Below are 24,215 nucleotides of genomic sequence, written 5' to 3' on the forward strand. Positions count from 1 at the left end.
AATTACTCAGTATCCACTATGAATTACTCAGTAACCATTATGAATTACTCAGTATCCACTATGAATTACTCAGTATCCACTATGAATTACTCAGTATCCACCATGAATTACTCAGTATCTACCATGAATAAGTCAGTATCCACTATGAATTACTCAGTATCCACTATGAATTATTCAGTATCCATTATAAATTACTCAGTACCTACCATTAATTACTCAGTATCCACTATAAATTACTCAGTATCCATTATAAATTACTCAGTATCTACCATGAATAAGTCAGTATCCAATATGAATGACTCAGTATCCACTATGAATTACTCAGTAACTACCATGAATTACTCAGGATCCACTATGAATTACTCAGTATTTACCATGAATTACTCAGTATCCATTATGAATTACTCAGTATCTACCATGAATTACTTAGTAGCCACCATGAATTACTCAGTATCTACCATGAATTACTTAGTAGCCACCATGAATTACTCAGTATCTATTATGAATTACTCAGTATCCATTATAAATTACTCAGTATCTACCATGAATTACTCAGTATCCACTACGAATTACTCAGTACCCACTATGAATTAGACACTAACTAACACTTACACAACACACAGACACACACTCACAAAACACACACACAGACACGGTGTGTGTATACAGTTACTGTAGGTGAGTGTTATTTAGTGTTGAGGACGCAGGTCTTCGCTGCTCAGGTGTGCTCAGGTGTGCTGCTCTGGATGCACTGTGATAGGGGGTGCACACTGCAGGATGTGTATAAAGTGTGTTCCGGCTGCTCAGGTGTGTAGATGTTGTATCTGCAGGTGTGTGGCAGGTGTTGCAGCTCTATAGGCCGATTGATTTTCGAGTTCTACCCCTGCGTTCCTGCCGGAGGGGGTCAGCAGTGTGAAGCAGAGGGTCTCAGGGCTCGTCTGCGGTGGACACTTTTGTGGTACGAGGCAGTGGAGTCATCGTCTGTGCAGTCTGCTGCAGTCTGCTGTGGAGTCACTCTAATTTCACAAATGCATAACTTGGTGCAAACTCAGACCCCCCCCCCCCAAACACACACACACACACACACACACAATCTTGGCTCACACCCCAGTGCGTAGACTTAGCAGAATGTGGTCTAGGGCTGAGAGAGAAAGAGTGTGTGAGCAAGAGAAAGAAAGATAGTCAGGGGATAGAGACAGTAAGAGGAAGAGAGAGATTGGAAAAGGGTAGAGAGAGAGAGAGAGAGAGAGAGAGAGAGAGAGAGAGAGAGTGGGCGGGCGGGCGGGCGGTTGGGTTGGGGGCCTCATTCATAGTTTGGTCTCTGTGAGCTGAAGCCAAAACCTCAGTGGGTGAATCAGTGATCAGAAACAGGCAAAAAACACACTGTGGCGCCAAGGAGAGAGAGACAGACGGAGAGAGAGAGAGAGAGAGAGAGAGAGACAGAAACAGAGACAGAGAGAGAGAGAGAGAGAGAGAGAGAGAGAGAGAGAGACAGAGAGACAGAGAGAGAGAGAGAGACAGAGAGAGAGAGAGAGAGACAGAGAGAGAGACAGACAGAGAGAGAGACAGAGAGAGAGAGAGAGAGACAGAGAGAGAAAAAGAGACAGAGAGAGACAGAGAGAAAGAGGGAGAGAGAGAAAGAGGGAGAGAGAGAGAGGGAGAGAGAGAAAGAGACATAGAGAGAGAGAAAGAGAGAGAGAGACAGACAGAGAGAGACAGAGAGAGAGAGTGAGAGAGAGAGAGAGAGAGAGAGAGACAGAGAGAGAGAGAGAGAGACAGAGAGAGAGAGAGAGAGAGAGAGAGAGAGAGAGACAGAGAGAGAGGGAGGGTGAGAGAAGCAGACGGTATGTTTACAGAGAAGCGCTGCCTGTCAAAAGTTTGGGAACACCTTGTCTTCTTTCACAGTACACTCACCTCCACCCTCTCCTTTAACTCTCCTCCACACCTGCCTCCACACTCTGCTCCACCCTCTCCTCCACACCCGATAAGAGCTCCATTCGGCTCTGTTCGGTAGAGCTGGGTCCTCTCTGGATGGTTGTGTGTGACGGTCAGGAGGAGGTGACGGTGCTGACAGTGTGTGATTGCAGTGTGAGACGTCCAGCACGACTCTTCTCTGCTGTGGTTTGGGAAAGTGCCGGAAAGGTGACGAGGCTAATTAATTTGATTCCATGCCCGCTAGCGGCCCTGCCGTGCTTCTGGGAGGTGGAGCGTGATTTACTTCTGTAAACAGGATGATTTCGGTGATTCATTCGCAGGGAATCATTTACTAAACAACCAGGAATTTCTACACCCGCCGGTCGTCCCAGTCATCCAAGATGTCTGCCAGCAGCTTCTGCTGTAGCCCTGGATCGACTGAGCCTCGGCAGGACGTTGTCTACAGGAAACCACAGTTTGGGAGTCACAGAGAAAGAGCGGGAAAAACGTAGCTGGGATTAATGTTTCCAGTGCTGTACGACCTGCTGACCAACAGGGGACTCTGCCAGCAGGACGGTGTCACAGCAACTGGGTGGGTAGTTTTACTGTAGGGTTTTTCAGACACCACCTGAATAACGTCCGTACAAAAGCATTGACCAATAGAACAGGATGCTCTGGAGCAGCCATGATCACGTGACCTTGCAGTCACCATGCTACCATGCTCTCTCTCTCTCGCTTTCTCATATTTTTTCTCTCTCACTCTCTCGCTCGCTCGCTCTCTCTCTCTCTCTCTCACTCTCTCGCGCTCTCTTGTTCTCTCTCTCTCGCACACGCTCTCTTGTTCTCTCACTCTCTCTCACTCACTCTCTTTCACTCAATCTCTCACTCACTCACTCTCTCTCACTCTCACTTACTCTCGCGCGCTCTCTCTCTCTTTCGGGCGCTCTCTCGTGCTTTCTCGTGTGCGTGCTCTCTCGTTTTCTCACTCTCGCACACTCTCTTTCACTCTCTCACTCTCTCACTCTCTCTCACTTACTCTCTCTCTCTCTCACTTACTCTCGCGCTCTCTCATTCTTTCTTGCGCACGCGCTCTCTCGTTTTCTCACTCTCTCTCTCGCACTTACTCTCTCTCACTCTCTCACTCACTCTCTTTCACTCTCTCTCTCACTCTCTCACTCACTCTTTCACTCTCTCTCTCACTCTCACTTACTCTCTTTCACTCTCTCTCTCACTTACTCTCTCTCGTTCTCTCTCTCTCACTCTCTCTTTCACTTGCTCTCTCTGTAGTGTCGTTGGAGCTAAAGACATCAAAGTCAAGTTGCAGCCAAGCATCTACAAATATGATTAAAGCAAGGAAAGGTCACACACACACACACACACACACACACACACACAGATGATTGGAAGCAGAGGCCAGGATAATGTCTGATCAGCTAATTTAACACAAACGAGAGAAAGTGTGTGTGTGTGAAACAGAGAGAGAGGCAGTGTTTAGTTCTGGACTGTTTCTGAATAGTGTCTGGCTGGACATTTCACTGTCCACAACATGATGGTGCACTTCACTCAGTCGTCACTGAGGAACAGCATCTCCACAGCTTTACCATCCTCATGTTGATTAGCACTCTCCAACAAAGCAGAAAGGCTCGTCTAGTAGAGGCCATATCTGGACCTTTCAGTGATGAAGATCTCCATTGCTGCTGATTACACCCCATGAAGGAAATGTGGAGAGGCATCCATCTGCAGACGGACTCTGCACAAACATTTTCTGTTACTGGGAATGGATTTGTTCCTGGTCCACCAGAACTGCTTCGCACTCCAGCTTCTGGCAGCGGTCCTGAGGAATCCTTGCTGGTTCCTCGTGGGCAGTGGCCTCCAGTTCACTGATATTGTTGGGTTTGCTGCTGAAACCACCTTCTTAAATCAAAAGTCCAGTCAAGTCAGGCGACTGTGATGACCACTCCAGAACCTTTCAGGAGGACTTCTGAAACCAAGCCTTGGTGGACTTTAAGGTATGCCTGGGATCACTGTCCTGTTGCAAGGTCCAATGTTGCTCAAGCTTCAGCATCCTCACAGAAGGCCTGAGGTTTTTGTCCTAGTATTTCCTGATCCTTGATTCAGCGCATCTTGTCCTCCATCCACACCCTGCAGGTTTCCAGAGCCAGAAGAAGCCGAGCATCACCAAGCCCCCGCCATGCTTCAGTGTATTCTCTTCAGAGTATGCTTCATTCTTCCACCTCCAGACATACCACTGATCCACAGGCATCAAAACTCCTTCATAATAAGAGAAAGAAACCTTGGAAGAAACCAAGACTCAGTCCGAGGAACCCATCGACCCGCACAGCACAAACAAACAAACAAACAAACAATTAACATTACATGAAGACCGACACAGAGAGATAATGAGAAGCTACAGCTAATGTAGGAGCAGGTTATGAAGTGTGAGGAGGTGCTGGACAGAGAGATAATGAAGAGCTATAGCTAATGTAGGAGCAGGTTATGAAGTGTGAGGAGGTGCTGGACAGAGAGATAATGAAGAGCTATAGCTAATGTAGGAGCAGGTTATGAAGTGTGAGGAGGTGCTGGACAGAGAGATCATGAAGAGCTATAGCTAATGTAGGAGCAGGTTATGAAGTGTGAGGAGGTGCTGGACAGAGAGATAATGAAGAGCTATAGCTAATGTAGGAGCAGGTTATGAAGTGTGGGGAGGTGCTGGACAGAGAGATCATGAAGAGCTATAGCTAATGTAGGAGCAGGTTATGAAGTGTGAGGAGGTAATGGAGAGAGAGGTGATGAAGAGCTATAGCTAATGTAGGAGCAGGTTATGAAGTGTGAGGAGGTAATGGAGAGAGAGGTGATGAAGAGCTATCGCTAATGTAGGAGAAGAATTCCCAGTGGTAATCAATGCTGACCAGGCCCACCTGTGTGGCATGGTATAAATACACCCAGCCAAACACACTTCCCCGTCACACCTTTGTAGAGGGGCGAACGGTAACAGTGGGTTTATGTTGTGAAGAGAAAAGAGAAAAGAGAAAAGAGAAAAGTGAAAAGAGAAAAGAGAAAAGAGAAAAGTGAAAAGAGAAAAGTGAAAAGAGAAAAGAGAAAAGTGAAAAGAGAAAAGTGAAAAGAGAAAAGAGAAAAGTGAAAAGTGAAAGTGAAGTTTAAGCTGTGAACAGAAAAGAGAAAAGTAGACAGCTGTGAACAGAAAAGAGAAAAGTGAACAGCTGTGAACAGAAAGGTGTGACCAACAATGGACTCAGCAGAGTTGGCGCCAATTAAGGAAGCCTTGCAACATCAAGGCACGGCCATCGGCCGCCATGAGCAACTGTTATTGGCGATCATAGAGCGGTTGAACCAGCTGGTTACAGTTCAGGCTGAGGCCACACAGGCCCGCCCTGAGACTGCCGCACAGCCAGTCTAACCCCCTCCTCCTGAGGTAGCCACGGTTGGACATGAGGCCCACTTGGTTACACCTGAGCATTACACTGGGGTATCAGACAAATGCAGAGGATTCCTGCTGCAATGCAGTCTCGCATTCGAGCAGCAACCTTCCCGGTTCCCCACAGAGCGCTCCAAAGTGGCCTACATGGTGTCACTGCTCACGGACCGAGCTCTAGCGTGGGCTACGGCCCTGTGGGAGCAGAACTCTCCTGACTACCTTACTGCTCAGGTGTTCACTAAGGCGTTACGTCAGACGTTTTACCAGCCATTAGAGGGCAGAGACGCTGGCCCACGGCTGCTAGACCTCACCCAGGGGGCACGCTCTCTAGACTTTCACACTCTGGCAGCGGAGAGTGTTTGGGGTGAAGAGGCCTTAAGGCCGATCTTTTTACGGGGTCTCAATGGCAAGATGAAGGACGAGCTCGCCACTCGTGACCTACCCTCTACGCTCACCGACCTCTATGACGTGTGCATCCGCCTGGACAACCGCATACGTCAGAGAGCCAGAGAAAGAGCACGTAACCCTCGTGCTACAAGTTCTTGGCACCAGCAACCAGTAAATCCCACTTGGGAACCCCCACCACGGGAGGCTCCTGAGCCCATGCAACTGGGCGGTGCCCGGTTACCTGACCATCTACCACCCGGACCTGTCCCGGGGAACAGGTCTAAGACAGTCCTTCATAAGTCGGGAAACGAGAGGGTCTAACCCGAGCGGGGGACTCGGCCTTAGACCATGTGGTATAAGATAAGATAAGATAGTCCTTTATTAGTCCCGCAGTGGGGAAATTCCCAAAGTGAAATTCCCGAGTGGGGTATCCCCCATCTCGGGACTACACCTCCCGGTTACTCTAGCCTGGACCTCCCAACATACATCGCTGACAGCCTTTGTGGATTCTGGGGCTGCGGGCAATTTTGTGGACAGTTCACTGGCTGCTAGTCTCGGCCTTCCCGTGGACCCCCTGGAACACCCACTACCCGTCCATGCCATAGATGGGAGGATTGTGGGATCTGGTCCCGTGACCCATCGCACCCAACCAGTAACACTGCGGATTGGGGTGCACACTGAGCAGGTGGAATTGTACCTGACTCAGGCACCTCATCTGCAGTTGGTGCTGGGCTACCCCTGGTTGGAACTCCACAACCCTCGAATAGATTGGACAACCCGCTCAGTCTATGCTTGGGGGCCACATTGTCAGGGGACCTGTCTGGGTCACAAGGAAGAACCCCCCCAGAGAGACCCTAAGCCGGAGTCAGTCATTCCTCATCTGGACAGGGTTCCTGAGGTGTACTGGGATCTCTGCGCTGTGTTCCCTAAGGAGGAATCGCAAATCCTGCCCCCCCCACAGGCCTTACGACTGTGCCATAGATCTCCTTCCGGGGGCCACTCCCCAGAGGGGGCGTCTGTTTGCGATTTCCTCTCTGGAACGTGCTGCCATGGACTTCTACATTAAGGAGGCATTGGAGTCCGGTTTCATACGTCCATCCTCATCCCCGGCTGGGGCTGGTTTCTTCTTTGTGGGGAAGAAAGATGGCGGACTCTGCCCATGCATACGATTATCAAGGTCTGAACGCGATCACTGTGAAAGACCGTTATCCCCTCCCCCTCATGTCGACTGCTTTTGAGGCACTGCAGCAGGACCAAACTGGACCTGCGCAGTGCCTACAACCTGGTCCGCATACGACAGGGGGATGAGTGGAAAACTGCTTTCATCACCCCTACAGGGCATTATGAGTATCGCGTCATGCCTTTGACACTTTGACACCATGACACTGTCCGGCATTTGCTGGACATGCATACGGTCCGGGGTGGTACTCAGTATCTGGTTGACTGGGAGGGCTACAGGCCTGAGGAGCGGTCCTGGGTTCCAGCACGCCAAATCCTGGATCCTACGCTGATCAGGGATTTCAGGCGTGATCGTGCAGCTGGTTTGGGGCCGTCGGGTGCCGTCCCTAGGGGGGGGTACTGTGAGCAGGCAGCATGTACCGCCAGCCACCAGCAGGGGGCCTGGCCAGCAAAGTAGGAAAGCTGGTGGGGTTGGAGCAAAGAACTCCAAGCCCCAGAATTCCCAGCGGTAATCAACGCTGACCAGGCCCACCTGTGTGGCATGGTATAAATACACCCAGCCAAACACACTTCCCTGTCGCACCTTTGTAGAGGGGCGAACGGTAACAGTGGGTTTATGTTGTGAAGAGAAAAGTGAAAAGAGAAGAGTGAAAAGAGAAAAGTGAACAGCTGTGAACAGAAAAGAGAAAAGTGAAAAGAGAAGTTCAAGTTGTGAACAGAAAAGAAAAGAGTTTGTTGTTAACAGCCTAAAGAGAAAAGCATTTGAGTTGTCTTTAGTTTGAGTTAACATCACTCCTGGTTTTCCTTTGTTTGTTTTCCCGCCTTTTTGTGTTGCTTATGATCAGTGTTTATACTGCCACCTCTCATAGCTGTGGTGGCACAGTGAAAATACACTGGGCTCCCATTACCAGGGTTGGTAGTTCAAGCCCAACAGTCACTAAGCGCACACCATAAGATTATCATTTCATCATAATAAAACGAATTCTGACTGCACTTGAGTCCAAACCCCACACCACAACGTAACAGGAGCAGGTTATGAAGTGTGAGTAGATGCTGGACAGAGAGACCATGAAGAGCTATAGCTAATGTAGGAACAGGTTATGAAGTCAAGTCAGATTTATTAGTAGAGCTTTTTAAAACTGTTGTTGTCACAAAGCAGCTTTACATAATTAGTACTTAATAAAGAACAGAGACAGAGAAGAAAGAAGGAATAACATGAAGCGTCAAAGACCCCCGTGAGCCCCAACAGCGACAGTGGCAAGGAAAAACTCCCTCAGAGCTGGAGGAAGAAACCTTGGGAGGAACCAAGACTCACAAGGGGGACCCATCCTCCTCTGGCCAGACTGTTTTAAACATTAATGATAAAAATTACCAAACCAGGTACAACAGAAAGTTAATAGTTGTGATATTAATAGTGTCAGACAGGCACGAGTCCATCTAGGTTTCAGCACGGCCACCAAACAGGCAGCAGCGGCAGGCGGGTGAGCCATGGGTGGTGGCGGGTTGGGGGGGGACCCGCTGGCCGGACTGGTAGGTGGCAGCTGGTTAGATGCAAGTAGAGGGGACCTCAGCGGGCAATCTTCCTGCAGATCGGGCTGGGTGGTCATTTACTCGAAGAAGGTAAAGAGAGAAAAGTTAGTTCTAAGAGGAATTTTATGGAGTGCAGAGAATGTTGAGAATCAGCATCTGGGTATGTCTGACGACTCCGGCAGGTCTGATTATCACAGCATAATTAAAAGGAGAGAGCCAGAAGGTAACACGGACACGGGCGTACCCTGAGAACACCAGCATCTATCTGCTCCACCGTCAATAAACCTGAGTGATCGCGTGTAAGCAGTGAGACGACAGCTCCAGCATCTCAGTGTACATACAATTCCCTGGGTCCGCGAACCCCTGGACCTGCAGCCCTTATCTAAGAAACATTAATTACCAAAAGCTAAACTAAACATATAAGTTTTCAGTTTAGATTTAAAGATTGAGACTGTGTCTGAGTCCCGAACATTATCTGGAAGGTTATTCCAGAGCTGGGGGGCTTTATAAGAAAAGGCTCCTCCCCCCGCTGAGGTTTTCTGAATTTTGGGAACGCGTAAGAGGCCAGCACCCTGAGATCTAAGTAGTCTTGATGGTTCGTAATATACTATAAGATCCTGCAGGTACTCAGGAGCGAGGCCATGTAGGGCTTTATATGTTAATAAAAGAATTTTGTATTCGATACGGAATTTAACTGGGAGCCAATGAAGTGCTGATAGAACTGGACTGATATGGTCGAATTTTCTAGTTTTCGTAAGGACCCTGGCTGCAGCATTTTGCACCAGCTGAAGTTTATTGAGGTTCCTGCTGGAACAACCTGACAGTAGTGCGTTACAATAATCTAGCCTTGAGGTAATAAAAGCATGTACTAGCTTTTCTGCGTCCTGTAGAGATGAGGAGTTTCTTAGTTTGGAGATGTTCCTAAGCTGCATAAAGGCTGTTCTACTAATATTAGCTAGATGTTGCTCAAATGATAAATCTGAGTCGAATGTGACGCCAAGATTTTTAGCTGCTAAACCAGGAATGATGGAAGAATCAGCCAAGTCTAATATTAAGTCTGATAGTTTATTTCTAGAGTCTTTTGGACCTAAAAGGAGCACTTCGGTTTTGTCACTGTTAAGGAGAAGGAAGTTATGTGACATCCAGAGTTTTATATCCTTTACACAGTCCTCCATTTTCTGTAGTCTAAATTTATCGTCAGGTTTGGCTGATATATAGAGCTGTGTGTCATCTGCATAGAAGTGGAAATTAACACCATGTCTGCTTATAACTGAGCCCAGTGCTAACATGTATAATGTAAATAATAGTGGTCCTAAAATTGAGCCTTGCGGAACTCCATATCTTCCTTCTGCGTAGTTTGAAGATAAATCTTTTACTTTTACAAATTGATAGATATGATTGGAACCATGATAGGGCTGTCCCTGTGATTCCAACCATTTTCTCTAATCTTTCTAGTAATATAGAATGATCTATTGTATCAAAGGCTGCACTAAGGTCTAGTAGGACTAATAAAGATACGTAGCCTTGATCAGAGGCAAGAAGGAGATAATTCGTAATCTTCACTAGGGCTGTCTCTGTGCTGTGATTGAGTCTAAATCCAGACTGGAATTTCTCATACATGTCATTCTTACTCAGGTATAAGCAGAGTTGTTGGGCCACAGCTTTTTCTAATATCTTAGATACGAATGTTAAGTTTGAGATGGGTCTATAATTAGATAATACGCTAGGATCAAGATTTGGTTTCTTGATTAAAGGTTTTATAACTGCTATTTTAAGAGTTTGGGGTACATGCCCAAGGCTAAGGGATGAATTTACAATTGTTAAAAGAGGTCCGATTATAATTGGGAGAATTTCTTTTAGCAATTTAGAGGGAATTGGGTCGAGTGTACATGTTGTACAATTAGCTGAGGATATAATTTTTTCTAGTTCAGGCTGTGGAAGTGGGTAGAAGGCTTCCAGCCTTTGTTCTACAACTAAGTTATGTTTTAAAGCAGCTCCATCAGGTGACGGCCATGTTTGATTTAATAAGCAGGGTTGGATTTGTTGTCTAATATTTTCTATTTTATTATTAAAATAGTCCATAAAAACATGACTAGTTAAAGATGTTGGGATGTGGGGTTGAGTATCTGCCTGGCTTTTAGTAAGTTTAGAGATCTCATTAAAAAGAATTCTGGGATTGTTTTAGTTTTTCTGGATCAGCGAGGCCAGATACGCTGAGCGAGCTTTAATGAGAGTCTTTCTATATTGACTAAGGCCGTCCTTCCACGCAGAGTGGAACACCTCTAGTTTGGTCGTCCGCCATTTACGCTCTAGTTTCCGCACTGTTTGTTTTAAGGTACGAGTTTGATCACTGTACCACGGTGCAAGCCTTTTTTGCCTCATCATTTTATTTTTGAACGGTGCTACTTTGTCTAAGGTTGATCGGAGGGTATTCTCTAGATCGTTTGTTAATTTGACGAGCTCCGTTTGGTCTGACGGAGTGTAAGCTAAGGTCGATAGGGGTGGGAGATTTTTAGTATACTGTACAGTTGTCATTGGGGTTATTGAGCACTTTAGACAGTGTTTGGGGACAAATGAACATTTAGCCTAAGATGAAGCTCAAAGGAGATTAGATAATGGTCTGATATTACTGAGCTTTGAGGTAGAATATTTAGCTGATCAATGCTAACACCCAGGGTCAGGACTAAATCTAGGGTATGATTAGAGTAATGTGTGGGTCCAGTTATGTTTTGTATAATGCCAACAGAATCTAAAGTTGATACAAACGCCTTTGTTAATGGATCATCTGCTTTTTCAAAATGAATATTAAAATCTCCTACTACTAACTTTGTCACTGCACACTGCCAAGTCTGCAGCAAAATTACTAAATTCTTTTAAAAATTCAGAGTAGGGCCCTGGAGGCCTATAAATATTAATCAGTGAGAAAACATTTTTATTTGTGGCCGGATTTGATATATTAATGTAGAGAAGCTCAAAAGAAGTGAAGGTGTTGCAGTGTTTTTGAATAATCTCTAGTGTATTCTGATAGATTATACATACTCCACCTCCTCTGCCTGATAATCTAGGGCTATGTACATATTTATAGCCTGTGGGGGGGCTTCATTTAGAGCTATATATTGATCAGGTCTAATCCAGGTTTCGGTTAGGCAGAAAACATCTAGTTTCTGATCACATATCATTTCATTTACGATCACTGCTTTTGAGGTTAGTGATCTAATGTTAAGTAGACCAAGCTTTAGGTCTGAGGTGCTGGTGTTATCGTTGAAATGAGAGATTTTAACACTGATTAAATGATTAAAACGAGCTGATCTAGATGTTCTACGTTTGGGTTTAATTCGGGGCACAGACACAGTCTCAATACAGTGAAACCTGGGTGACTCCTCAGAGCCTCAAAGCAGCTCGCAGACGGTCGGTTTAGCCTGTCTGTCTGCGGCCTGGTCCTGACTCTGGACTGTCAGCAGCCTTTTACACTCCTCTGCGACTAACTAGCAGACTATGGGCTATGCTGCACGAAAGTAAGGCAGCACCCTCCTGTGTGGGGTGGACACCATCCCTACCTAAAAAACCAGGCTTGCCCTCAAACTTTAACCAATTATCTATGAAGCCCACATGATTTTCGGAACACCACTTGGACATCCAGCGGTTCAGCGCTGTGAGTCGGCTGTAGGACTCAGCGCCGCGCCTCATTGGGATGGGACCAGAGCAAATTACGGCATCGGACATCGTCTGGGCCAGTTTAACCACCTCTTTAATATTATCCTTAGTTATTTCTGACTGCCGCAGACGGATATCATTGGCCCCTACATAAATCACTATCCTCGAATATCTCCTGTTTGCTAGCCGCTTAAGGTTGCCGCTAATGTCCGGCGCTCTGGCTCCCGGTAAACAGCTAACGGTCACTGCTGGAGCCCCTAAAGGACTAGCTATCTTCACGTGTCGAACAATAGAGTCTCCTATTACCAGAGTTCTCTGAACAGGCTCCTCAGCGGGTGTTTCGCTGAGCAGGGGGGGGAGCGTGGTGTTCCGGTGGGCTAGCTTCAGCCTTTGCACTAGCATTAGCCTTAGCTTTCCGGCTATGCCGCCGAGACATCACCCATTCGCCCGCTGTGAGGGCTCTAACGCCGGAGTGGGGGGGGGGGTGCTAGCTCTCCCTGAGGCAACGGGGGGCAACTCTTGCTCTCTATCCTTCAGTAACCCCATGATGCTCCACCTCTAACTGCTCCACCTTTTCCACCAGAGAGCTACTAACTCACATTTAGTGCAAAAACATGAAGTGTGAGGAGGTGCTGGACAGGTGCTGGACAGAAAGATAATGAAGAGCTATAGCTAATGTAGGAGCAGGTTATGAAGTGTGAGGAGGTGCTGGACAGAGAGATAATGAAGAGCTATAGCTAATGTAGGAGCAGGTTATGAAGTGTGAGGAGGTGCTGGACAGAGAGATCATGAAGAGCTATAGCTAATGTAGGAGCAGGTTATGAAGTGTGAGGAGGTGCTGGACAGAGAGATAATGAAGAGCTATAGCTAATGTAGGAGCAGGTTATGAAGTGTGAGGAGGTGCTGGACAGAGAGATAATGAAGAGCTATAGCTAATGTAGGAGCAGGTTATGAAGTGTGAGGAGGTGCTGGACAGAGAGATAATGAAGAGCTATAGCTAATGTAGGAGCAGGTTATGAAGTGTGAGGAGGTGCTGGACAGAGAGATAATGAAGAGCTATAGCTAATGTAGGAGCAGGTTATGAAGTGTGAGGAGGTGCTGGACAGAGAGATAATGAAGAGCTATAGCTAATGTAGGAGCAGGTTATGAAGTGTGAGGAGGTGCTGGACAGAGAGATAATGAAGAGCTATAGCTAATGTAGGAGCAGGTTATGAAGTGTGGGGAGGTGCTGGACAGAGAGATAATGAAGAGCTATAGCTAATGTAGGAGCAGGTTATGAAGTGTGAGGAGGTGCTGGACAGAGAGATAATGAAGAGCTATAGCTAATGTAGGAGCAGGTTATGAAGTGTGAGGGGGTGCTGGACAGAGAGATAATGAAGAGCTATAGCTAATGTAGGAGCAGGTTATGAAGTGTGAGGAGGTGCTGGACAGAGAGATAATGAAGAGCTATAGCTAATGTAGGAGCAGGTTATGAAGTGTGAGGAGGTGCTGGACAGAGAGATAATGAAGAGCTATAGCTAATGTAGGAGCAGGTTATGAAGTGTGAGGAGGTGCTGGACAGAGAGATAATGAAGAGCTATAGCTAATGTAGGAGCAGGTTATGAAGTGTGAGGAGGTGCTGGACAGAGAGATCATGAAGAGCTATAGCTAATGTAGGAGCAGGTTATGAAGTGTGAGGAGGTGCTGGACAGAGAGATAATGAAGAGCTATAGCTAATGTAGGAGCAGGTTATGAAGTGTGGGGAGGTGCTGGACAGAGAGATCATGAAGAGCTATAGCTAATGTAGGAGCAGGTTATGAAGTGTGAGGAGGTGCTGGACAGAGAGATAATGAAGAGCTATAGCTAATGTAGGAGCAGGTTATGAAGTGTGGGGAGGTGCTGGACAGAGAGATCATGAAGAGCTATAGCTAATGTAGGAGCAGGTTATGAAGTGTGAGGAGGTGCTGGACAGAGAGATAATGAAGAGCTATAGCTAATGTAGGAGCAGGTTATGAAGTGTGAGGAGGTGCTGGATAGAGATATAATGAAGAGCTATAGCTAATGTAGGAGCAGGTTATGAAGTGTGAGGAGGTGCTGGACAGAGAGATCATGAAGAGCTATAGCTAATGTAGGAGCAGGTTATGAAGTGTGAGGAGGTGCTGGACAGAGAGACATTTGACAGAGAGACAAGATGGCAGTGCTGCCTCCATCAGTGGTGGAGAGTAAATCATTAGTTACTCTTAGTGACGCTGTTTCAGTGAAAACCGTCCCGTCATGAGTCCTGATACTAAGATTGACTTGGTTCCTAATTGAAAGGTAACAGTGTTTATCTCACCGAGTTTAAGTGCAACACAGTAACTGTTTTGTATGACTGTCTTTTGTGTGTGTGTGTGTGTGTGTGTGTGTGTGTGTTTTGATTTGTTTATTGCTGTTACTAGGCCTTGAGGTCAGATGTTGCGACAAGAAATTCAATATTAAATCTCACAAGGATGCAAAGCCAAAAACACACACATTCACAGACACACACAGAGATGTCATAAAACACACACACACACACACACACACACACACAGACATCATAAAACACACAGAGAAACAGGGCCACAGACACATGCGTACATAAAGTCTGGTCTACCACATGCAATGAATCTGTAACTTTACACACACGCGCTGCTGTGTGTGTGTGTGTGTGTGTGTGTGTGTGAGGATGACATCAACATTTAGATGACAGCATGTCTTTCAGCTCCATTAGCCTGATTGGAGGTGGCTCCGCTGCTTGGATTTATGGGTAATATTTCAGTCCCACTGCACACAAACCACTAACCACACACACACACACACACACACACACACAAACAAATCATACATGAATATGCAACATACTGACAACACAACACACTCTCACCCTGTAGACCACACACAGTATGTGTGTGTGCATTGTAGAGATGCTGTGATTGGACACACACTGACCTCAGCTTTACCTCATACAGCTCTGTGAAAAGTGTTGGCCTCCTCTCTGAAGCCCTGACTGAACGTTTTAAACACTGAACTCAAACCAGAATCAGAACCTAATGCTGCGTAAGTGGAACCCGAAAGAAGCAAACCACAGCAGTGTGAACTGTCTGAGTGAGAAACTGATGCCCCACTAGCTGCAACTAAACCAGAGTTAAGAGGCATCGTGAGTGGAGATCGGACTGAGAGGCAGCGTTAGTTTTCTGTTACTGGGGGCCTCCAGTTCACTGATATTGTTGGGTTTGCTGCTGAAACCACCTTCTTAAAACAAAAGTCCAGTCAAGTCAGGCGACTGTGATGAACACTCCAGAACCTTTCAGGAGGACTTCTGAAACCAAGCCTTGGTGGACTTTAAGGTATGCCTGGGATCACTGTCCTGTTGCAAGGTCCAATGTTGCTCAAGCTTCAGCATCCTCACAGAAGGCCTGAGGTTTTTGTCCTAGTATTTCCTGATCCTTGATTCAGCGCATCTTGTCCTCCATCCACACCCTGCAGGTTTCCAGAGCCAGAAGAAGCCGAGCATCACCAAGCCCCCGCCATGCTTCAGTGTATTCTCTTCAGAGTATGCTTCATTCTTCCACCCCTGGAAGGGTCCAGTTCTGTTTCATCACTTCACAGAGCAGAATTGGAGAACTCCCCTGGCTTATTGATCTGGTTCTGAGCAGACTGGAATTGGTCAGTAGAGCTGTACGGGCCACAAATCTAGCCTGAGAGTTTTTTGCAGTCACTCTGGGTTTTTGACCACCTAAGGAATCCGGGTGCAGCTGGTGATAGCTTCTGCTTTCTGCCACGTCCAGGTAGTGTAGCCATTGTTCCCCTAACTGTGAACCTGTGAACATCTTATCACAATCAGTGCCCCCCCTCGAGCCGGTCCAGGTGTTTGAGGTATTTTAGTTCAAGCTCACCTGATGCAACTAATGAAGCTCTTGACACACACATAAGAATCAGGTTCAGGGTCTGGATGAGAATCAGGATCGGGGTCTGGATGAGAATCAGGATCGGGGTCTGGATGAGAATCAGGATCGGGGTGTGGGTGAGAATCAGGATCGGGGTCTGGATGAGAATCAGGATCGGGGTCTGGATGAGAATCAGGATCGGGGTGTGGGTGAGAATCAGGATCGGGGTCTGGGTGAGAATCAGGATCGTGGTGTGGGTGAGAATCAGGATCGGGGTCTGGATGAGAATCAGGATCGGGGTCTGGATGAGAATCAGGATCGGGGTCTGGATGAGAATCAGGATCGGGGTGTGGGTGAGAATCAGGATCGGGGTCTGGATGAGAATCAGGATCGGGGTCTGGATGAGAATCAGGATCGGGGTGTGGGTGAGAATCAGGATCGTGGTGTGGGTGAGAATCAGGATCGGGGTCTGGATGAGAATCAGGATCGTGGTGTGGGTGAGAATCAGGATCGGGGTCTGGGTGAGAATCAGGATCGGGGTGTGGATGAGAATCAGGATCGGGGTCTGGGTGAGAATCAGGATCGGGGTGTGGGTGAGAATCAGGATCGGGGTCTGGGTGAGAATCAGGATCGGGGTGTGGATGAGAATCAGGATCGGGGTCTGGGTGAGAATCAGGATCGGGGTGTGGGTGAGAATCAGGATCGGGGTCTGGATGAGAATCAGGATCGGGGTCTGGGTGAGAATCAGGATCGGGGTGTGGATGAGAATCAGGATCGGGGTCTGGGTGAGAATCAGGATCGGGGTCTGGGTGAGAATCAGGATCGGGGTGTGGGTGAGAATCAGGATCGGGGTCTGGATGAGAATCAGGATCGGGGTCTGGGTGAGAATCAGGATCGGGGTCTGGGTGAGAATCAGGATCGGGGTCTGGATGAGGATCGGGGTCTGGGTGAGAATCAGGATCGGGGTCTGGATGAGAATCAGGATCGGGGTCTGGGTGAGAATCAGGATCGGGGTCTGGATGAGAATCAGGATCGGGGTCTGGATGAGAATCAGGATCGGGGTCTGGATGAGAATCAGGATCGGGGTGTGGGTGAGAATCAGTACTGATAATCTGACTTCTCTAACTGTTCATCACCTCAGATATTAGAACATGTGTGTGTATGTGTGTGTGTGTGTGTGTGGAATTGTGAGTGATTACTGTCATTGTAATGGTAATTAGTATTCAGCCACCCCCCCCCCCCACACACACACACACACATTCACTCAGTCTCTCTCCTTTCTCTTTCTCAAAGTCCTCAGTCAGCTTATTGCCTGGCAACCGCAATTAAAGTGAACAACTGGGTGAGAGAGAGGGAGAGAGAGAGAGGGTGAGCAGGTGTCATGCATTAGTGAATGGCTGTGAATGAACTGACAACGGTGGAGGAGGGAGAGTGCGAGAGAGAGAGAGAGGGAGAGAAAGAGAGAGGGAGAGTGAGGCTGACTGGATGGTGCTGGTATGTGCTGACTTAATTCAGTTCATTAACACATCGAGTGCTATTGTGTGTGTGTGTTTATCATTACTGTCATTACTGCTATTACTGTCATTACTGCCATTAATGTCATTACTGGCATTACTGTCATTACTGGTATTATTGTCATTACTGGTATTATTGTCATTACTGCCATTAATGTCATTACTGCTATTAATGTCATTACTGGCATTACTGTCATTACTGCTATTATTGTCATTACTGTCATTACTGGCATTAATGTCATTACTGCTATTATTGTCATTACTGCCATTAATGTCATTACTGGCATTACTGTTATTACTACTATTAATGTCATTACTGGCATTAATGTCATTACTGGCATTAATGTCATTACTGGCATTACTGTTATTACTGCTATTACTGTCATTACTGTCATTACTGCTATTACTATCATTACTGCTATTACTTTTATTACTGCTATTATTGTCATTATTGTCATTACTGTCATTACTGGCATTAAAGTCATTACTGGCATTACTGGCATTACTGTTATTACTGCTATTACTGTCATTACTGGCATTACTGTTATTACTGCTATTACTGTCATTCCTGTCATTAATGTCTTTACTGCTATTAATGTCATTACTGTCATTACTGCTATTACCATTCATGTTGATTTACATTAATAGTTTATTTTTTTAGTCTTTAAAATATTCCAGTTTTTACGTTTTCATTTTATATAATATCTCTCTCTCTTGCTCTTGCTCCGTCACACACACACACACACACACACACACACACTCACACACACAGGTAAAGGTCAGTGACTCTGTTGGAGAGTTCCCCTCTCCAACTGTTTGAGTTACCTGATGAAACGCTTCACTTATAGCCCTCTAAGCACTCACACACTGATCTAAATGTCACACACACACACACACACACACACACACATACACACACACACACACACACACACACTCTCTCTCTCTCTCTGTCTTCCTCTTTGTAATATATGGGTGTGTGGTGTGTTTTGCTGTTGCTGTTTGAAAGTGAGAGAGTGGTAAAGCTACTGAAAATCTACAAACCGAAACACTATTCCTAAGTTCTGAGGTTTGGTCAGTTGATATTAAAAGAGCTGCCCTTTCATCTGTGTTTAGTAAAGACAACCAGAGCTTTTGTTTGTGTCCAGATGTTTGTGGGCACCCATTCTAATGAACGCATTTAGCTACTTTAGACTGCATTCATTGTACTACCAATAGAATAAGACTCTCTGGAGCAGATCAACATGAAACGAATGTCAGGTGTGGGCTAGAGGGGTATAAAGCCCCCCAGCATTAAGGAGCTGTGGAGCAATTGGAATAACTGTGATCTCTGGAATAATGGTGGTGGAGCTCCATCCAGTACTTTTGGGATGAGTTGATGATGATGGTAAAGGTAATGCACATGAAGCAGACCTGGAGTGACCAGGCCACTGTTTTTTTTTACCTCACTCTATCAAGTATTTCCCCACCTCCAAGCTCTGTCTTTACCCATCCGTTACCCCGGAGACGAGATCAACAAACCACAGAGCGTACTCTGACACACTCTCAGATGTGGACGATAGTGGAGTGCACGGATGTAAAAGAGTGTGTTTTGTGTTTTACAGAGTCTCGGCTCTGCAGACCGGAAGGAGGCCAGGCAGAGGAGGTGAGTCTCTCCTTCTCTCTGTTCATTCCAGCAGCTCTTCTCACTCTGAGACCAGTGACCCCCCCCCCCCCCCCCCCCACATACAGCAGTGTTCTACTCTTCTTCCCTACTGCTGTGAGAAGGTCTGAGGGCAGTAGTCAGCACAACATGACGTGGTTCTTACAGTGTAGTTGGTTCTTCATGTCCAGTGCTGGAGGTAAGTTTGGCTGAGGCTCTCCGGCACTCAGGGATAGTCTTATCGCTCCGGAGCAGTTGGCTGTTTCAGCTGGTTGGCATGGAAACTAGTTTCAGGCTTTTCTCTGGGCACTTTACACTGGATAAGATTTTTGTTATTAGTGTCAGAGTATATTCACCAAAGCACAGAGTAAAAACACAGAGTGACTGGTCTGATCTGATCTGGTCTGATCTGGTCTGGTCTGATCTGGTCTGGTTTAGTCTGACATGGTCTGGTCTGGTCTGGTCTAGTCTGTTCTGATTTGGTCTGGTCTAGTCTGACCTGGTCTGACCTGGTCTGACCTGGTCTAGTCTGATCTGGTGTGGTCTCATCTGATCTGGTCTGGTCTGGTCTAGTCTGGTCTAGTCTGGTCTGGTCTGGTGTGATCTGATCTGATCTGATCTGGTCTGGTCTGGTCTGGTCTGGTCTAATCTAGTCTGGTCTGGTCTGGTGTGATCTGATCTGATCTGATCTGGTCTGGTCTGGTCTGGTCTAATCTAGTCTGGTCTGGTCTGGTCTGATCTGTTCTGGTCTGTTCTGGTGAGAGTCAGAGGTCAGAGTTTTCTGTGTGAATAAGGCCAACGTTCAGACATAGTCACAGAGATGAACAGTGTGGAGTGTGTTAGGGGTCAGGGGTGTAACAGTGTGGAGTGGGTTAGGGGTCAGTGTTGTAACAGTGTGTGGAGTGAGTTAGGGGTCAGTGGTGTAACAGTGAGGAGTGTGTTAGGGGTCATTGGTGTAACAGTGTGGAGTGTGTTAGGGGTCAGTGGTGTAACTGTGGAGTGTGTTAGGGGTCAGTGGTGTAACTGTGGAGTGTGTTAGGGGTCAGTGGTGTAACAGTGTGGAGTGTGTTAGGGGTCAGTGGTGTAATAGTGAGGACTGGTTAGGGGTCAGTGGTGTAACAGTGAGGAGTGTGTTAGGGGTCAGTGGTGTAACAGTGAGGAGTGTGTTAGGGGTCAGTGGTGTAACAGTGAGGAGTGTGTTAGGGGTCAGTGGTGTAACAGTGTGTGGAGTGTGTTAGGGGTCAGTGGTGTAACAGTGTGTGGAGTGTGTTAGGGGTCAGTGGTGTAACAGTGCGGAGTGTGTTAGGGGTCAGTGGTGTAACAGTGCGGAGTGTGTTAGGGGTCAGTGGTGTAACAGTGTGTGGAGTGTGTTGAGGGTCTGTGGCATAACAGTGAGGAGTGTGTTAGGGGTCAGGGGTGTAACAGTGTGTGGAGTGTGTTAGGGGTCAGGGGTGTAACAGTGTGGAGTGGGTTAGGGGTCAGTGGTGTAACAGTGTGTGGAGTGAGTTAGGGGTCAGTGGTGTAACAGTGAGGAGTGTGTTAGGGGTCATTGGTGTAACAGTGTGGAGTGTGTTAGGGGTCAGTGGTGTAACAGTGTGTGGAGTGTGTTGAGGGTCTGTGGCATAACAGTGAGGAGTGGGTTAGGGGTCAGTGGTGTAACAGTGTGTGGAGTGTGTTAGGGGTCAGGGGTGTAACAGTGTTGAGTGGGTTAGGGGTCAGTGGTGTAACAGTGTGTGGAGTGAGTTAGGGGTCAGTGGTGTAACAGTGAGGAGTGTGTTAGGGGTCATTGGTGTAACAGTGTGGAGTGTGTTAGGGGTCAGTGGTGTAACTGTGGAGTGTGTTAGGGGTCAGTGGTGTAACAGTGTGGAGTGTGTTAGGGGCCAGTGGTGTAACAGTGTGGAGTGTGTTAGGGGCCAGTGGTGTAACAGTGTGGACTGGTTAGGGGTCAGTGGTGTAATAGTGAGGACTGGTTAGGGGTCAGTGGTGTAACAGTGAGGAGTATGTTAGGGGTCAGTGGTGTAACAGTGTGGAGTGTGTTAGGGGTCAGTGGTGTAATAGTGAGGACTGGTTAGGGGTCAGTGGTGTAACAGTGAGGAGTATGTTAGGGGTCAGTGGTGTAACAGTGTGGAGTGTGTTAGGGGTCAGTGGTGTAACAGTGAGGAGTGTGTTAGGGGGCAGTGGTGTAACAGTGAGGAGTGTGTTAGGGGTCAGTGGTGTAACTGTGTGTGGAGTGTGTTAGGGGTCAGTGGTGTAACAGTGTGGAGTGTGTTAGGGGTCAGTGGTGTAACAGTGCAGAGTGTGTTAGGGGTCAGTGGTGTAACAGTGTGTGGAGTGTGTTGAGGGTCTGTGGCATAACAGTGAGGAGTGTGTTAGGGGTCAGTGGTGTAACAGTGTGTGGAGTGTGTTAGGGGTCAGTGGTGAAACAGTGTGTTAGGGGTCAGTGGTGAAACAGTGTGTTAGGGGTCAGTGGTGTAACAGTGTGGAGTGTGTTGGGGTCAGTGGTGTAACAATGTCTTGGGGTCAGTGGTGTAACAATGTGTTGGGGTCAGTGGTGTAACAGTGTGTTAGGGGTCAGTGGTGTAACTGTGTGTGGAGTGTGTTAGGGGTCAGTGGTGTAACAGTGTGGAGTGTGTTAGGGGTCAGTGGTGTAACAGTGTGTTAGGGGTCAGTGGTGTAACAGCGTGGAGTGTGTTGAGGGTCTGTGGCGTAACAGTGAGGAGTGTGTTAGGGGTCAGTGGTGAAACAGTGTGTGGAGTGTGTTAGGGGTCAGTGGTGAAACAGTGTGTTAGGGGTCAGTGGTGTAACAGTGTGGAGTGTGTTAGGGGTCAGTGGTGTAACAGTGTGTGGAGTGTGTTGAGGGTCTGTGGCGTAACAGTGAGGAGTGTGTTAGGGGTCAGTGGTGTAACAGTGTGTGGAGTGTGTTAGGGGTCAGTGGTGTAACAGTGTGGAGTGTGTTGGGGTCAGTGGTGTAACAATGTGTTGGGGTCAGTGGTGTAACAGTGTGTTAGGGATCAGTGGTGTAACAGTGTGGAGTGTGTTAGGGGTCAGTGGTGTAACTGTGTGGAGTGTGTTAGGAGTCAGTGGTGTAACTGTGTGTGGAGTGTGTTAGGGGTCAGTGGTGTAACAGTGTGTGGAGTGTGTTAGGGGTCAGTGGTGTAACAGTGTGGAGTGTGTTAGGGGTCAGTGGTGTAACAGTGTGGAGTGTGTTAGGGGTCAGTGGTGAAACAGTGTGTTAGGGGTCAGTGGTGTAACAGTGTGGAGTGTGTTGGGGTCAGTGGTGTAACAATGTGTTGGGGTCAGTGGTGTAACAATGTGTTGGGGTCAGTGGTGTAACAGTGTGTTAGGGGTCAGTGGTGTAACTGTGTGTGGAGTGTGTTAGGGGTCAGTGGTGTAACAGTGTGGAGTGTGTTAGGGGTCAGTGGTGTAACTGTGTGGAGTGTGTTAGGGGTCAGTGGTGTAACAGTGTGTTAGGGGTCAGTGGTGTAACAGCGTGGAGTGTGTTGAGGGTCTGTGGCGTAACAGTGTGGAGTGTGTTAGGGGTCAGTGGTTTAACAGTGTGTGGAGTGTGTTAGGGGTCAGTGGTTTAACAGTGTGTGGAGTGTGTTAGGGGTCAGTGGTGAAACAGTGTGTGGAGTGTGTTAGGGGTCAGTGGTGAAACAGTGTGTTAGGGGTCAGTGGTGTAACAGTGTGGAGTGTGTTAGGGCTCAGTGGTGTAACAGTGTGTGGAGTGTGTTGAGGGTCTGTGGCGTAACAGTGAGGAGTGTGTTAGGGGTCAGTGGTGTAACAGTGTGTGGAGTGTGTTAGGGGTCAGTGGTGTAACAGTGTGGAGTGTGTTGGGGTCAGTGGTGTAACAATGTGTTGGGGTCAGTGGTGTAACAGTGTGTTAGGGATCAGTGGTGTAACAGTGTGGAGTGTGTTAGGGGTCAGTGGTGTAACTGTGTGGAGTGTGTTAGGAGTCAGTGGTGTAACTGTGTGTGGAGTGTGTTAGGGGTCAGTGGTGTAACAGTGTGTGGAGTGTGTTAGGGGTCAGTGGTGTAACAGTGTGGAGTGTGTTAGGGGTCAGTGGTGTAACAGTGTGGAGTGTGTTAGGGGTCTGTGGTGTAATAGTGTGTGGAGTGTGTTAGGGGTCAGTGGTGTAACAGTGTGTTAGGGGTCAGTGGTGTAACAGTGTGTTAGGGGTCAGTGGTATAAAGTGTGGAGTGTGTTAGGGGTCAGTGGTGTAACAGTGTGGAGTGTGTTAAGGGTCAGTGGTGTAACAATGTGGAGTGTGTTAGGAGTCAGTGGTTTAACAGTGTGTGGAATGTGTTAGGGGTCAGTGGTTTAACAGTGTGTGGAGTGTATTAGGGGTCAGTGGTGAAACAGTGTGTGGAGTGTGTTAGGGGTCAGTGGTGAAACAGTGTGTTAGGGGTCAGTGGTGTAACAGTGTGGAGTGTGTTAGGGGTCAGTGGTGTAACAGTGTGTGGAGTGTGTTAGGGGTCAGTGGTGTAACAGTGTGGAGTGTGTTGGGGTCAGTGGTGTAACAATGTATTGGGGTCAGTGGTGTAACAGTGTGTTAGGGATCAGTGGTGTAACAGTGTGGAGTGTGTTAGGGGTCAGTGGTGTAACTGTGTGGAGTGTGTTAGGGGTCAGTGGTGTAACTGTGTGTGGAGTGTGTTAGGGGTCAGTGGTGTAACAGTGTGTGGAGTGTGTTAGGGGTCAGTGGTGTAACAGTGTGGAGTGTGTTAGGGATCAGTGGTGAAACAGTGTGTTAGGGGTCAGTGGTGTAACAGTGTGGAGTGTGTTGGGGTCAGTGGTGTAACAATGTGTTGGGGTCAGTGGTGTAACAATGTGTTGGGGTCAGTGGTGTAACAGTGTGTTAGGGGTCAGTGGTGTAACTGTGTGTGGAGTGTGTTAGGGGTCAGTGGTGTAACAGTGTGGAGTATGTTAGGGGTCAGTGGTGTAACTGTGTGGAGTGTGTTAGGGGTCAGTGGTGTAACAGTGTGTTAGGGGTCAGTGGTGTAACAGCGTGGAGTGTGTTGAGGGTCTGTGGCGTAACAGTGTGGAGTGTGTTAGGGGTCAGTGGTTTAACAGTG

The 24,215-nt window shown here is 47.5% G+C and overlaps 1 protein-coding gene across 5 annotated transcripts in view; it reads left to right on the forward strand.

Moving 5' to 3' along the window:
- Nucleotides 1-24,215, forward strand: part of ankfn1b (ankyrin repeat and fibronectin type III domain containing 1b) — a 151,964-nt gene that overhangs the window by 62,372 nt on the left and 65,377 nt on the right. For 4 of the 5 annotated variants that reach the window (XM_072679182.1, XM_072679181.1, XM_072679180.1 and 1 more), the window contains one exon: nt 19,106-19,146. In XM_072679182.1, coding sequence (XP_072535283.1) covers nt 19,106-19,146 — 41 coding nt within the window. Of the gene's footprint in view, nt 1-17,400; nt 17,482-19,105; nt 19,147-24,215 lie in introns of those variants that run through there. The other variant, XM_072679184.1, reaches the window with a different exon arrangement.

The sequence above is a fragment of the Salminus brasiliensis genome, chromosome 5 (genome assembly GCF_030463535.1).
Source record: "Salminus brasiliensis chromosome 5, fSalBra1.hap2, whole genome shotgun sequence".
NCBI lineage: Eukaryota > Metazoa > Chordata > Actinopteri > Characiformes > Bryconidae > Salminus > Salminus brasiliensis.